Source organism: Anas acuta, chromosome 2, assembly GCF_963932015.1.
Source record: "Anas acuta chromosome 2, bAnaAcu1.1, whole genome shotgun sequence".
NCBI lineage: Eukaryota > Metazoa > Chordata > Aves > Anseriformes > Anatidae > Anas > Anas acuta.
This window is the reverse complement of record NC_088980.1, coordinates 144,068,801-144,082,153: the sequence shown is the minus strand read 5'-3', so window position 1 is coordinate 144,082,153 and position 13,353 is coordinate 144,068,801. Positions and strand designations below refer to the sequence as shown.

General features: G+C 43.8%; 1 protein-coding gene across 1 annotated transcript in view; it reads left to right on the top strand.

Annotated features, from left to right (window-relative positions):
- The window catches only part of EXT1 (exostosin glycosyltransferase 1), a 167,802-nt gene extending 159,389 nt beyond the window's left edge, over positions 1-8,413 (top strand). The window contains exons 10-11 of the mRNA XM_068672542.1: positions 789-960; positions 3,404-8,413. Of these exons, the coding sequence (XP_068528643.1) occupies positions 789-960; positions 3,404-3,589 (358 nt within the window). The 3' untranslated portion in view covers positions 3,590-8,413. The remainder of the gene's footprint in view (positions 1-788; positions 961-3,403) is intronic.
- The last annotated feature ends 4,940 nt before the right edge of the window (positions 8,414-13,353 follow it).

Below are 13,353 nucleotides of genomic sequence, written 5' to 3'. Positions count from 1 at the left end.
TCATTATTGCGCTTGTTGGGTCTCTTTGAAGTCACTTGTATTTTGAGGCAGTCGGACTGCTCTTTTTAACATCAGGAATTACACACTTCAAAGAGTTCCCGAATTCATTAAGCGGCTCGGCTGAATGGCCTGTAGCATAGCAGAAAGGAGGTTACTTCCAGACCAGCTCTGGGTATGTGTTGGCTGACAGCTGCAGTCTGCAAAGTCTTCTGGCTACTCTAAAAATGTAGCACAGTGGACACATCACAGATCAGCATATTGGGGAAAACCCCTGTTGTTAGAACTTCCGCAGACCAAAGGCCTCTCTAGATTTTAGGAGAAAGGCATCATATTCTGCAGTACCTAATCCACATGCCAGCAAAGAAGGCCGTAGGGGATGATACAGGCCCAAAGGAGAATAATTTGAACACTGAGGACAGTAGCAGGCTAATTTAACAGAATTCCTTCTGACTGAACAGTTTTGAAAGAAATAGAGGATAGATGCATCAGTATTGGCTATCCCAATATAGCAATGAGGGTGCTCTCTTTACTCTTTTTATTATCTTAACACCTAGGTCTGCATTATTTCTTTTAACACTTAAATATATATATATATTGTTTTGCTATTAGTGCTGTTTACTGTTTTGATGAGATACTGATTAGTTTTCCCTTCTTGTTGGAGGATGAGACAAGAAGAAGGGATCTGGTGTGTCCAGAGTTGAGACAAAATTTCTGTCTCAGCTGAGACAGAGTTCATAGTCCCTGAAAGCCCAGTGACCTGTCTTAATAACCCTGCTGTTGCTTTCCAGATATTATCACTACCTGTACACTCATTACCTGCCTGCCAGCCTAAAGAATATGGTGGACCAACTGGCCAATTGTGAGGACATTCTAATGAATTTTTTGGTGTCAGCTGTGACAAAATTGCCTCCAATCAAAGTAACACAGAAAAAACAGTATAAGGAGACCATGATGGGACAGGTACGTATCCACAGCATATTTTAGCTGTTGGGATGTATTGACAATATAACATTTTGAATTTCAAATCAGGCTTACAGAATGAATAGCATTCTGTCTTTTTTTTGCAGTTTTTAGCATGGCAGAGCTATAAGTAGACTATAGATTTGCTTATTATAATGATGGGAAGTCCAGAGGGAGAAATGGCAAACATCTACTATAGATGACAACTTCTCTTCAGAATTTCTCACACTACGTTATTCATAGTGATCTCACAGTCACGGAACTGATGATGCTGGTGACTGAATTTTAGTTAAACTCCAGTTTTCTAATTAAAGATTCTAGACCTGACTACATGCAATGCTAGAAGCAGAATTAAATTCTCAAAAGGTTTTATGTTTTTAATTATTAATAATGAATATATAATGTACCAGGCCATGCCTATGTAAGTGTAGTCAAGTATATACTGTGATTCAAGCACTGACATTGGACTGTCACAACAGAGGCAAATCATGATTTTTAAAGTGTTGGGTTTTTTTTGTTGTTTTTTTTTTTTCCCCCACAAGAAACATTTTGTCCCATGGTGACACCATCACTCACTAGCAGCCATGAAACGTGTGCTTTGGGGCCTCTTCCAGCTCCTGGATAAGTATTCTAGTATGGCAGAAATAGGTGTACCTTCTAGTAACAGGGATATGTGTTAACTTGGGGGCACATCTGCTCCTCCCTTGTGTGAGCAAGTTATGAGAGTAATAAAAAGTCCTATAAGACATTCAAGTCCTAAACAATCGTCTATCTGTGCTGCCACAGTGTCTGTGATCAATACATCAGTACTATCAGGATTACTAGGGTAAGGAGGAAAGAGGAGAAAGAAGAAACCCTCTATTTTCCTCTCATATTTTCTCCTATTAGCATTACCTAGATCTTTGAGTGGGGAATGGGCATACCAATTTGTAGATTCCCTTATCTGTATGCCATTGCATTTTCATCTCATGTATAGGTAGTATTCGGCAGTTCAGACTCATCTGGGTACCTGGGAGACCTTACATGAGCAATATGGTGTCATCCAGAAAGTGCCTGTTGCTTCCAGTTTGAGCTTCACCTCTCCACAGGGATGTGCTTTGGCTGTTTGGCAAAGTCTGAACATTCATTTTGCTTTTTTTAGTGCGGGTGGCTCGAGTCAGCCATGAACTATAACTCTCTAAAAGACAAGTTGTTCCTGCAGCTTTGGGAAATGTAATGGACTATGTTCATAATTCCTTGAAAGACAAATAAAAAATTAACATAACCTCCGTGTTGTGACAGAGATTAATAGCCATATGGAAATTCACTGCTAATGGACAGAATGTCTGCTATAATCCTCTAGCAACAAGCTTTTGCTTGCTCTTTAGTGCCTCTGTATAGTCAAGAGTCTGTAATCAATGCACATTATAAGCTACCACTTGAGCTAAACTGGACAGGCCTTGGATAAAGATCAAATCTTATACAACCATCATTTGGCAGTTCCTTGATTTTATCAGTTTCCTCACATTTTAATTAGCACACTTTGAGCTTACAAGCTTGTATTTGTTTTTAAAGTGAAGTGGAAACATAAGTGCCATAGAGATGCATGAGAAGTGACATAAAACAAAACTTAGCAGTTTCACAGCATTCATAGTTTCTCATAAGTAATAGTTCTGTTGTGTTCATACAGATAGTCCAGGCACAGAGAGAGAGCAATAACTGCTTTAAAGCTCTTAAGGCTTCTTTTCTCAGAGATGTTGATTTTCAATGGACTTTTATAGGAATTACAGCTGCCCTCAACTTTGGAAAATTAGTCCACAGGATTTCGTATATATACAACTTGTGTTGACTTTTACCGACCTCAGTTAGAAGCCAGTTGAAATTTGTATAAATTTCTGCAAGTCTGGACTGCAAAAAATGTGGTTTTGACCTGAAAAAAACTAATTTCAGTGTATTTTTCTCCTGTGGCTGAGTGCCATGGGCAGCAGCTTGACTGTAGGATGTGCAGATCCAGCGGAAAATAGCAGCCATCTTTCCTTTCCTATTGGTTTTTAATGACTTGTTCTCTCTCCTAAATAGCTTGAGGGTTTCAAAATAAAGAGAGAGAGAGAGAGATGGCGTGAGGTAGCATGCTGGCAGGCTCTGGGAGGCCTGCCTAGGGGCGTCATGCTCTGGGTGAGGCCAGCCCGCAGTTGGACTCAGGTCGCCGTGCTGTGCTGCTCTCAGTGGTATTTTGAGGGCTGGCGTGTCCAGCCTGCCATCTTCAGCTACCACCACAGATTGGGTGTCCTTCCCTTGTCTTCAAAGCTGTCACAGAGCAGCCTTCATCCCCTGTGGCTGCCGCCTAGCCGGGCGCTATCAAGCCCTGGTGACACCCCCCAGCATGGCGTCAGCCTGGCCGTGGCGCCCGCCATTTTGCTTCCTCACAGCCGCCGCCTAACTTCTTGCTCTGCTCTCCACACAGACGTCCCGGGCCTCGCGCTGGGCTGACCCTGACCACTTCGCCCAGCGGCAGAGCTGCATGAACACTTTCGCCAGCTGGTTTGGCTATATGCCGCTGATCCACTCTCAGATGAGGCTCGACCCTGTCCTCTTTAAAGACCAGGTCTCCATCCTGAGAAAGAAGTACCGAGACATTGAACGACTCTGAGGAGCGCTGCCGAGGGGGCCGAGCCAGCCCCAGCCCCGCCTGGAGCCAGACTGTGCCACGGCACGGCCGTACCCAAAAAACGGCGAGCGGCGCCCAGGGGCGCGCGGCTCCGGACTGCTTCACCCGCCTGGCAGGCTTCTGTTGCTCACGACTAGGTTGTGTACAGTTTCATTATGGAACATTAAATAATTATTTTTGAAATGATTGCTATGCAGGTTTAAACTTTTTTAATGATCAAAAAAAAAAACTATTAAAAACAGAGTTCTTTCTTTAATCAAAATTGTGTTGGTTGTGAATATTTCAAAGCTGCCATTTCTTTCTTTCATGCGTTTGATTGTCATTGCAATTTTCATTCATTTTCCCCTGCAAAGTTAAATGCTTGAATCTCACAGGGAGGAAATGCAGCAGTTTCAGAAACGAACTGAGCACAATCAGGACAGAAATGAAGTATTATGTTTCTCCTTTACTGCTGACTTTTTTTTTCTCCGTTTTTGTTTCTCCGTTTTCCGAAAACTGGAGAGAGAGCCCCCAGTGAGCGATGCGCGAGCGTAGATCCTGCTGGCGGGGGGCCATGTTGGAGCACACCCGGACCTGCTCTGAGTGGGGAGAGGAGCAGCCCTGCTGAGGAGCAGACTGCCGGCGCTTGCTGCTTCTGGCAGCAGAGCCTCATTCCTCATGGCCCTGCCAGTGGGTGACCACGGCACGGCTGGTGTGGGGCACACGCAGCCCGCCTGAGCTACTGCTGCTGCCTGGCCACAGCAGCCGAGCCTCTAGAAATAGCTTTGTGTTGAGGGCAAGAGGGATGTTGGCAAAAAAAGGAAGCATGTTAGTGCTTGCAACACAGGAATTTGGCCTGTAATGAAGTGTTTTAAACGAAATCGAATCCCGGGCTTTTCTTATTTTATATTTTTGGTGCAAATAAGTGGAGAAATTCCCTCCTGGAGTTCTGACACCTGAAGTAAAGTGCATTGTCAGATTATCGGTGCTGGCAGCAGTGGGTTCTCCCAGACTTGCTTGAGGCACGGTAACTTGGGCAAGAGCCTGCCCCAAAAATACCAGCGTTGCTCACACTCCAAAATGGTTTTGTCATTTCAGATGGACATATTTTCTAAGTGAACGTATTCCAGTTGTTTACTTCTTTGTACTGCTTTGCTTATTTATGTGCTTCTTTAAATTGAAGAATGAAAATGGAAGTGGTGTCTGGGTCAGGAAGGTGCTGTTATGGTTTGCTAAGACAATAAGCACTTTAAAAACATTTCAAAATCTCACATTTTTATGAGGTGCGTTGGGGCGTCCTGTAACAATAGGCACCCTGAGAGCTCTGCTGGAGTCGCAGCAAGAGGGCGTAGCATCATGCTCACACACTACAGACCAGTAAGCCTTTCTATACCTCATTCCTTTGCATCCAGGCTGTCCCAGGGGTGAAGAGTAGCTGCAGAAATAGGAAGGATGGACCAGAATTATGTTTCATTCAGGCTCAAGCACTGGCTTCCTACGCGGCTTTAAGCAACTCCCATAACCAAGGCATGCCTCAGATCCTTGTTTGTAAAAGTAATAGTTATTGGTATTAGAGGGAATGCCATAAAGCCTAAACATTTTTTCTTGTGATGGAAAGATCAAGATCCCTAGCCTGAAAGTTGCTTTAAAACTGCAAAGTACACATTACTAAATGTTTGTATGCAATTTGGCATGTAAAGACTTGCAAAGAGAGATTCGCTTTGCATATGTATTGCAGTATTTGAACAGAGCACAGCGAGTTAGGGCAGGAACATCAGGTTCCTGACATTTTGTGTTAAATCTGAACCAAATCTTTAAAGGAATCTGCCAAAACACGTGTGAGACTGCAGCCAGTGACTAACTGCTGCTGAAAGGAAGAGGTGCCACATTCCCCCGCTCCCCACCCCTGGCCATGCAGTCTCGCCTCACACCTTCTGCCACTGTGGTGCCCTCCCGATGCTCCCTGTGAGCCCATCTAACTAAAGTCACAGAAAACTGACCATTTGCTCCATTTTTAATGCCATTTTAGAGAGTTAAGTCAGTATATGGAGAGAGGCAAGAGCAGGTAGATGGGGACGGGGAGCAGGATATCTACCTGTCTTTGTATAGTGAGCTGCTCCTTCAGCTCCCCACGTCCCATAAAGCAGCTCCTGTGCCATTTTGTCCTCTTGAGAATCAGGCAGCTCTTCCAGGGACTGGAATACATCTTCTCAGACAGTTTTTGGAGCTTGTGTCAGACTCTGGATGAGGTGGGCAGCAGTCATGCTTTGCTCATGGCCTGGCCTGGGGGCAGGTTCATAGATGTGCCCAGAGGAGCGCCTGCAGCTCGGGGAAGTAGCTACTGGTCTAGGGCGAGCAGGGAGAGGGAAAGAGGGGATCCTATAAAAAACAAGTCATAATTCTGCTTAGTTAGTGCCATTTGGGGGCACATGGGTAGGGTTTTGAGTAACGGGAGCAGCCAACCTGTTTTGGAGTGCAGCGAGAAAGGCCGTTTGACATTCTGTTACCATCGCTTTTTGGGGTGGCTGAAAGAGACCATGCTAAAGCTCGCTCTGAACGCGGTTTGAGGTCCTTTCTGTTTACAGATCACTAATTAAACAAGAAACAATGGCAGGGTTAGCTCCAGAAGGGATCAGGATAGTTAGGCACATTCCTCTCTGCAGTAGGTTACCCAGGCATGACCATCTCTGTAGGAAGGCATGTGCCTCGTGGCCAGTAGGAGAATGGCCATAGGTCTGCGTCCGTGGCCTGGGCCCCACGGGAGGAGCTGGACGCAGATGCAGCGTAGAGACTCGGCGTGTTACACTCGGTGTGGATGCTATCAGCGGGTGCTCCTGCGGACACTAGGCGTGCTTCCAAGTCTCCTGTGCGTGTCTGTGTTGGATAGAGCCGTGTTGTTCCTTTAGTGAGTGAAATCACCCTTTTATCACATCCTATGTGTGAGTTAATGGTTCTTTGTCCTTCCCCACCCCCCCCTTAATTCAGATGGTGCTGAAACAAGGTTCACTCCTTGTTGCTCCTTTTGTATTTTTTATTATAATTTCCTTTTCTTATTTTATTTTATTTTTCATTAACAGCAGGCTATGTTAGCCTTTACTTTACAGGTACTTGAATGCCTGATGACTTGACTGAGTGTTATGCATGTGGCCTTTTGTAAAGGTTACTGACCTTAATTTAATCAGGGGTGAGATGGATGGATGAATGTGAACAGATCCATGCCATTAAAACAGAGTAAAAATAGGGATTAGAGTTTGGGAGAAATTATGAATTTTTAATTGAATTTATTAAAGGGGAAAAAAAAAGAAAAAAAGAAAAAGAAAGAAAGAAACCCTCCCCAGTTATAATATGAATGAGATCTCTTGCTGGAGGAGGGTTTCACAATGAGAAAAATGAGACACAAAACCAGGGGCAAATTTCCAAGATAGAAAGTGCCTGGCTCTCCATGCAGTCCCTTGGGTCTGTACAAGATTTTATTTGCCCTCTTTCTATGTTGTGAAAAACTCAAGTTATCACCGTAACTTTTTCCAAAGGTGAATGTTTAAGCTATGCTCCAATTTCATAACGAACACAGTGGTGTGCTAATGCATGGCTATCGAACGCTTTGATCTTTTCCATTTGAAAACACCATGGATTTGATCGCCTTCAGATTTCAATTTCTTTTGTAGAAGCAACTTTGACAAAGGAATTAATCTTTCACCAGTGAGCGCCTTTTAAAATAGCTCATTTACCAAAAGATGTCATTTCAAGAACGGAAGTAATCATTTGACACTGAAACAATAAAAACCAGTGTGAAGTAGACTAGTTTTATTTGTTAATTCTTTAAGTTCCCAGTGTAAGAAACGGTGTCTTCCTCTTTCTCTCTCTCCCCACATATCCCAAATCAAAGGCTACTCGGTGTTTGTCAAAATACCTGTATTGATGGACAGCAATTTCATTCATTCCCCCAGTTAAACGTGCTCTCACAGCACAGGGGGGGATTGGTGTTTGGTCTTTTTTCCAGGCTGACTCAGAAATACAGAAATTTAGGGGTGTCATCCTGACAGGGTCGTTTTTCATGGGCTTTAGTGGGACCTGGCAGGAACGGGCCTGTGGTCTTCTGCCTCACGTGGGCCTTAGCTGGCGTCTGCTGGAAACAAAACTGCATCTTCCAAAGTTTTGTACATCTCACCCTTGTTTAAAACCAAGTCAAGCTGGCCTTTATACCACTATTCTAACTGTCTTCACACACATTTCTAAAGTTGGAGTTAAATTAGGGGGGTCAATGGGAATCATCAGAGGCTTTGGGATGCCCCCTCCCACCTTTTCATGATTTTTTTAGTGATTCTTTCTCAGTGGGTTAGTGATGATCCAGTGGGCCCTGTGGCCTTGTACATAATCCTGTATATTTATTTTGAGAGACAATATGTATAGTGTTTGGATGATGAGAATGGAAACATGAAATGGGAATTCTTAGGTGGGAAAATGTAAAGCAAAAAAAAGCAAACAAATACAATCTTATTTTGTATAAAATGTACATTTTTGAGAAAAATTTTCTAATGCATTACCAATGTTTTCATAGTGCTGCCACATCTTTTTTAAAGTGTTTCTCCCTCTTTGTTTGACTATTGAAACATGGTGCAATTAAACCTAAAGCAAGTGTGTGAGTGAGAGAAAAAGAGAGAATGAGAAATTAAAAAGCCATATAATTTGGTTTATTTCATTAACCTGTATAACATCATAGGTTTACCATCTAAAATAGGTTGTTTTTATAGATAGTGTCACCAAAGACTTTTTTTCTTCAGATTTATTTTGAAAAGTTGTTAATAAAGGACGTACATTTCTGCTGCAGTGTGTTTTTATTTTTAAGGTAAAATAACAATTGTTGGTTGTTGTTGAAAATGCAAATTTGGGAGCATGATGTCTCCCAAATTTGGGAGCCATGTGTCTCAAGTTCAGGGTAATTAAATGAATGGCTCTTTCTCCTCAACTTGAACCGAGCAAACTCTATGTGTATATCTTGCAAGTCTGTTACACAGATAACATGAATGGTACAGCATCTGTGCACAGTCCAGTAACATTGACGGGTGTTTACTGTCTTACCCGAGGGCAGACAAAATTCGGTCTGTGTCATTTACGTATGGTGGGACAGTATCCCTGTGTTGTGACACAGTAATCGGTAGATAACATTGACTTTTAATAGGAGCCACTATAAATTCCTATGCGCAAAAATGCTCTACCAGCCTGGAGGCCGTGGAAGGCTGATCCCTGAAGGCCAAGAGTGTAATAATTTATTGAGACATATGTATTGTTCGAGGGGTTTCAGAAGCTCATCACAGTCACTGGGGATTACATTCATCCCACCTAACTTTAGATACCTCCAAAACACTCCTGGCTGTCTGAGCCGGACCTCACTGTCTCCTCGTGTAGTCAATGGACAGAACAAAATATTTCTGGGGGTTATCTTCCTCACCTCCTTTAGACATGGACCTTTACAGGAAATAAATTGCATCTCATGTGTACTGGCTTTTCCACGCTGACAGTACAAGCACACTCATTGCAGACCCTGCAGCACAGGTACCAGCATCTGCTCTGATGAATCCCGTGCTGGGAAAGTTCCTGATAACATCACTGGCCTAGAAATTTGAGGGATTTGACATTGGTTTGTTCTGATCAGAGATGTCCAGGGCTGGCCTTATCCCTTGTGGAATTCAGACTGTCAGAGTATGAAGAGGTCCTTAAATCCTGTCTATTCTTCTGGTTTTCTGAGGCAGGACAGGTTTCTCCAAAACAGACCATACCTACAGGCACTGATGATTTTGGCTATGGGCTTCTCCCCTTCAGAAAAGAAAATAATAAAAAAAAAAATTTTACCCTGAAAATAATCCCAGAACAGCATTCTTACTCCTTCAGCACTTCAACACTTGGCTTGTGGCCATGTTATTTATACAAAACAACTTGGGGTGGAATTAATTCAATTAAATATAGAAAGCTACAACTGCAGGAGCTACCAGGAGGCAGTTGTCTACATCAGCAAGTAGCATGGGCTAGTTGGTGTAGAGCTGTAGCCTGAAACCTGAAAAAGGATCCAGTTCATGTGCTCCAGCGCTGCTCCATGATGTGAACCAAAATGAGGTGAGCAGAAAAAAGTGGGATAATCCCTTCAGAAGGGCAAACCTGAGCTGAACCAAGCCACTGCTATAGCTGAGCACCCCTAGCGGTCTATGCAGTCAGTGGAGATCAAATGCAAAATAAATCAGGTGAAATGGTCCCTCAGAGAATTTGTGCCTGCTTCATCTCAGTAGAGATGTATAGAAAAGCAGCCTGTCAGAGGATGGGCTTCACTGGAGATCTCTGCATTGTACGGGCTAGGTGAGAGGCATCCCGCAGTGCATGCAAAGTTAGCTTTGCATGCTAACCTACCACCCTGGGAGTGAAAATATGGCTGGAATAAATCAAAGCCAGGCCAGGGAACTCCCTGGGACTTTGCTTCCTTGCTCAAACTGAGGATCTGGCCCAAAATATGTAGCACGTAATCAATTCAACTCTAAACGCACTTTTGACTGGAGGGCTATTTTGAAAAATCTCGCTGAAACTCATTGTGCTGTCACTTGAATGGAGATAGATAAGAGAGTTGGCACTGATCATCTTATTTTATTTTCTCTTTTAAATGTTTAGGAAAGAGAAAAGGAACGGGTCCCTGCTTTCCCTTTCTAAAGCCATTAGCTAATTGCATCCACAATGTTATCGGAGAGAAACAGATTTTGCTCAAGATTTTGAGCAGTGTGGCGGTGACATTACAGTAGCTGCACGATGAGCTGTATTCCACACTTTTGTTTCTCTGCATCGCATTCAGGGCTGTACATGAATTTTATGAGCTGCCTGCTCCAGGTAGTGTAGCTCATTTTGCACATTACCTGCATTTCTATGGCGCATTAAGGATGAATGGGTGTTTGCCTGCTGCAGTGGCTCCTCTGTTGGCTCGAGCTCCTCCCTGCTTCCATTCTGTAATTAACTGTTGTTTTGCTGGTGGCGGTGAAGTGAATTAAGGAACAGATATTTTTCTTTCCAGAAAACACAGGATAGAGCCATTCCTGAGATTTCGCAAGAGGGTATTTGAAGAACACAATGTTAACAACAGCTGCTGAGGTAGTGACTGAAACAAACAAACAAACAAAAAAACCCCACAGCACTCTTTTGAAGTTGCAACAGAAAAGAGAATTTTGACCCTGTAAAATCTTTCTTCCTCAAACTTCTCCCTTTCTCTCTACTTAGAAACAGCTCACATTCATGTTCGCCAAACAAACACAAGGGATTTTATTCCTTTCTGAAGGAGATCCGCGTTCAGTTCTAGTTCTTAATAAACAGCCTGAGGTCTGTGGCATCACCAGTGGGGTTCTCTTTTGGTAGCCTTGTAGAAGACTGAAAAGATCTTGATTTTTATTTTTTTATTTTAGGAAGAAAGTAGGGCCTTTTTTGTCACCTTAACCTGGAGTTGGAAAAACAGAGTCATCTGCAGCCACTCTGCTCTTTTGAAGATACAAGCCTGAAACAGACTCGTCAGCTACTCAAACATTCAGTTTTTAGTTGTACCACAGTTTGCTAGTCTGCTATGTAGGTACTAGGGTTTTTCTGAAAATCTGCCCCATTTTACTATCTTGTCACCTAAAGCTGCTGTGAAGCCACATGGTGCAGTAGGTAAGGTACTAGTGTCCTGATCACCATGCCCACACTACTGCTACTACTGATAGAGCATCAGGGAACTGGGAAGAAAACATGAAAATGGGCAAGGTAAGAATATCTGAAATTGGTTTTGAAAAACAAGCATTTAAATCACAGTAATGAAGGGCTGATACATCAAAAAGAAACAGATTTTCCTCTTGCTTGAGTTGGTATAAATCCCTCTTATTTATGTTGAAGACAATGGATGGTTTAGGCCTTGAAAAAGAGCAGAATTAGACTTTTAAAGTTACAATAACTTTTTATTCAGTGATGTCTTAATCCTACTAGATAGCAAAACCACATTTACAGTGTGAGCACCACCTTGTGAGAGGCTGGCAAGAAATCCGACAATCCTCCTGACACAGCTGTGCCTGGAAAGGTCACGGAATAGATCCTCCTGGAAGTGATGTCAAGGCACATGCAAGATGGGGTGATCTGAGACAGCCAGCATAGCTTCACCAAGGGCAAATTGCGTTTCTCCAATCTGGTGGCCTTCTACGATGGAGTGACTGCATCACTGTACAAGGGAAAACTGACCAATGTCATCTACCTGGACTTCTGAAAGGCCTTTGACACGGTCCCACATGACATCCTGATCTCCAAATGGGAGAGATATGGATTTGAAGGGTGGACCGTTCAGTGGATAAGGAATTGGCTTGAAGGCCATACCCAGAGAGTGGTGGTCGATGGCTTAGTGTCTAGGTGGAGGTTGGTGAGGAGTGGTGTCCCTCAGGGGTCAGTCTTGGGACTGGTACTGATTCATATCTTTATCAGCGACACAGACAGTGGGATTGAGTGCACCCCCAGCAAGTTTGCAGATGACACCAAGCTGAGTGGTGCAGTCGATACAGCAGAAGGAAGGGATGCCATCCAAAGGGACCTGGACAAGCTAGATAAGTGGGCCCATGTGAACCTGATGAGGTTCAACAAGTCCAAGTACAAGGTGCTGCACCTGGGTTGGGGCAATCCCAGACATAAGCACAGACTGGGAGAAGAACTCACTGAGAGCAGCCCTGCAGAGAAGGACTTGGGATTTCTGGTGGACAAAAGGCTCAACATGAGCCATCAGTGTGTGCTTGCAGCCCAGAAGGCCAACTGCATCCTGGGCTGCATCACCAGAGGGGTGGCAGCAGGGGAGGGGAGGGGATTGTGCCCCTCTGCTCTGCCCTTGTGAGGCCCCACCTGGAGCCCCGCGTCCTGGGCTGGGGCCCCCAGCGCCAGAAGGATGTGGGGCTGTTAGAGCAGGGTTGGAACTTGGTGATTTTTAAGGTTTCTTCCAACCTAAGCCTTTCTCTGATTCTGTGGTGAAACAGGTAGCTGAAGCACTACGTTAATGCCAAACAGTGACTGCATTAAGATTATTTTTAATACCCAGCAAAACCTCAAGAGAAGGTGAAATAAAACATTTGTCACTTTATAATTTTTAAGGAAAATGTATACCAGTTCATTGCAATTCCATCTCCCTCGCAGCTGTAATAGAATTGGTGCTATTAAGAGTAAAACTGAGTCTAGCTCAAGAAGATCTAAAAATTGGGAATTGCTTGTGATACCAAGCAATAATGTTTTCAAAATCCACAGATGATTTAAATGCAATCCCCTTAAGTATTGAAATCTGTCTAGTTCACTCCAAAGGCAAATAAATCCAATACATATTTTTCACTCCTTCTCCTAGAGCAGGACCAAATTCTGTTTCCAGCAACAGTGGAGTGAATCCAGAATTGCTGCAGTTGTCCTCGTGCCTGCCCTGAGTCCCAGACCACGGTCCCACAGGGAGCTTCCTTAGCTGTGTACCTCGGGGTGATCGTGGCTTGAGGTCACCTTGGGACTGGATCTTCCCTCGAAGCCAGTTGAGAGGGAGCAGTGGCTTTTCTGTGTGGGTTGTGGTGATTTGCAATACAGGTCCACAAGTGAGATGTGATGAACTGGGTGGGGAGGGGGCTCAGCCTCCCTGTGTCATTTTTATGATGCTAGGAACAGAAGTCAAGTCTGATACCTTGGGAGGAATAATGTCAGTGGTAAGTGCCAAGGGAGACAGTTTTTGTGTAAAGAGACAGAGGAAGGGCTGGTAA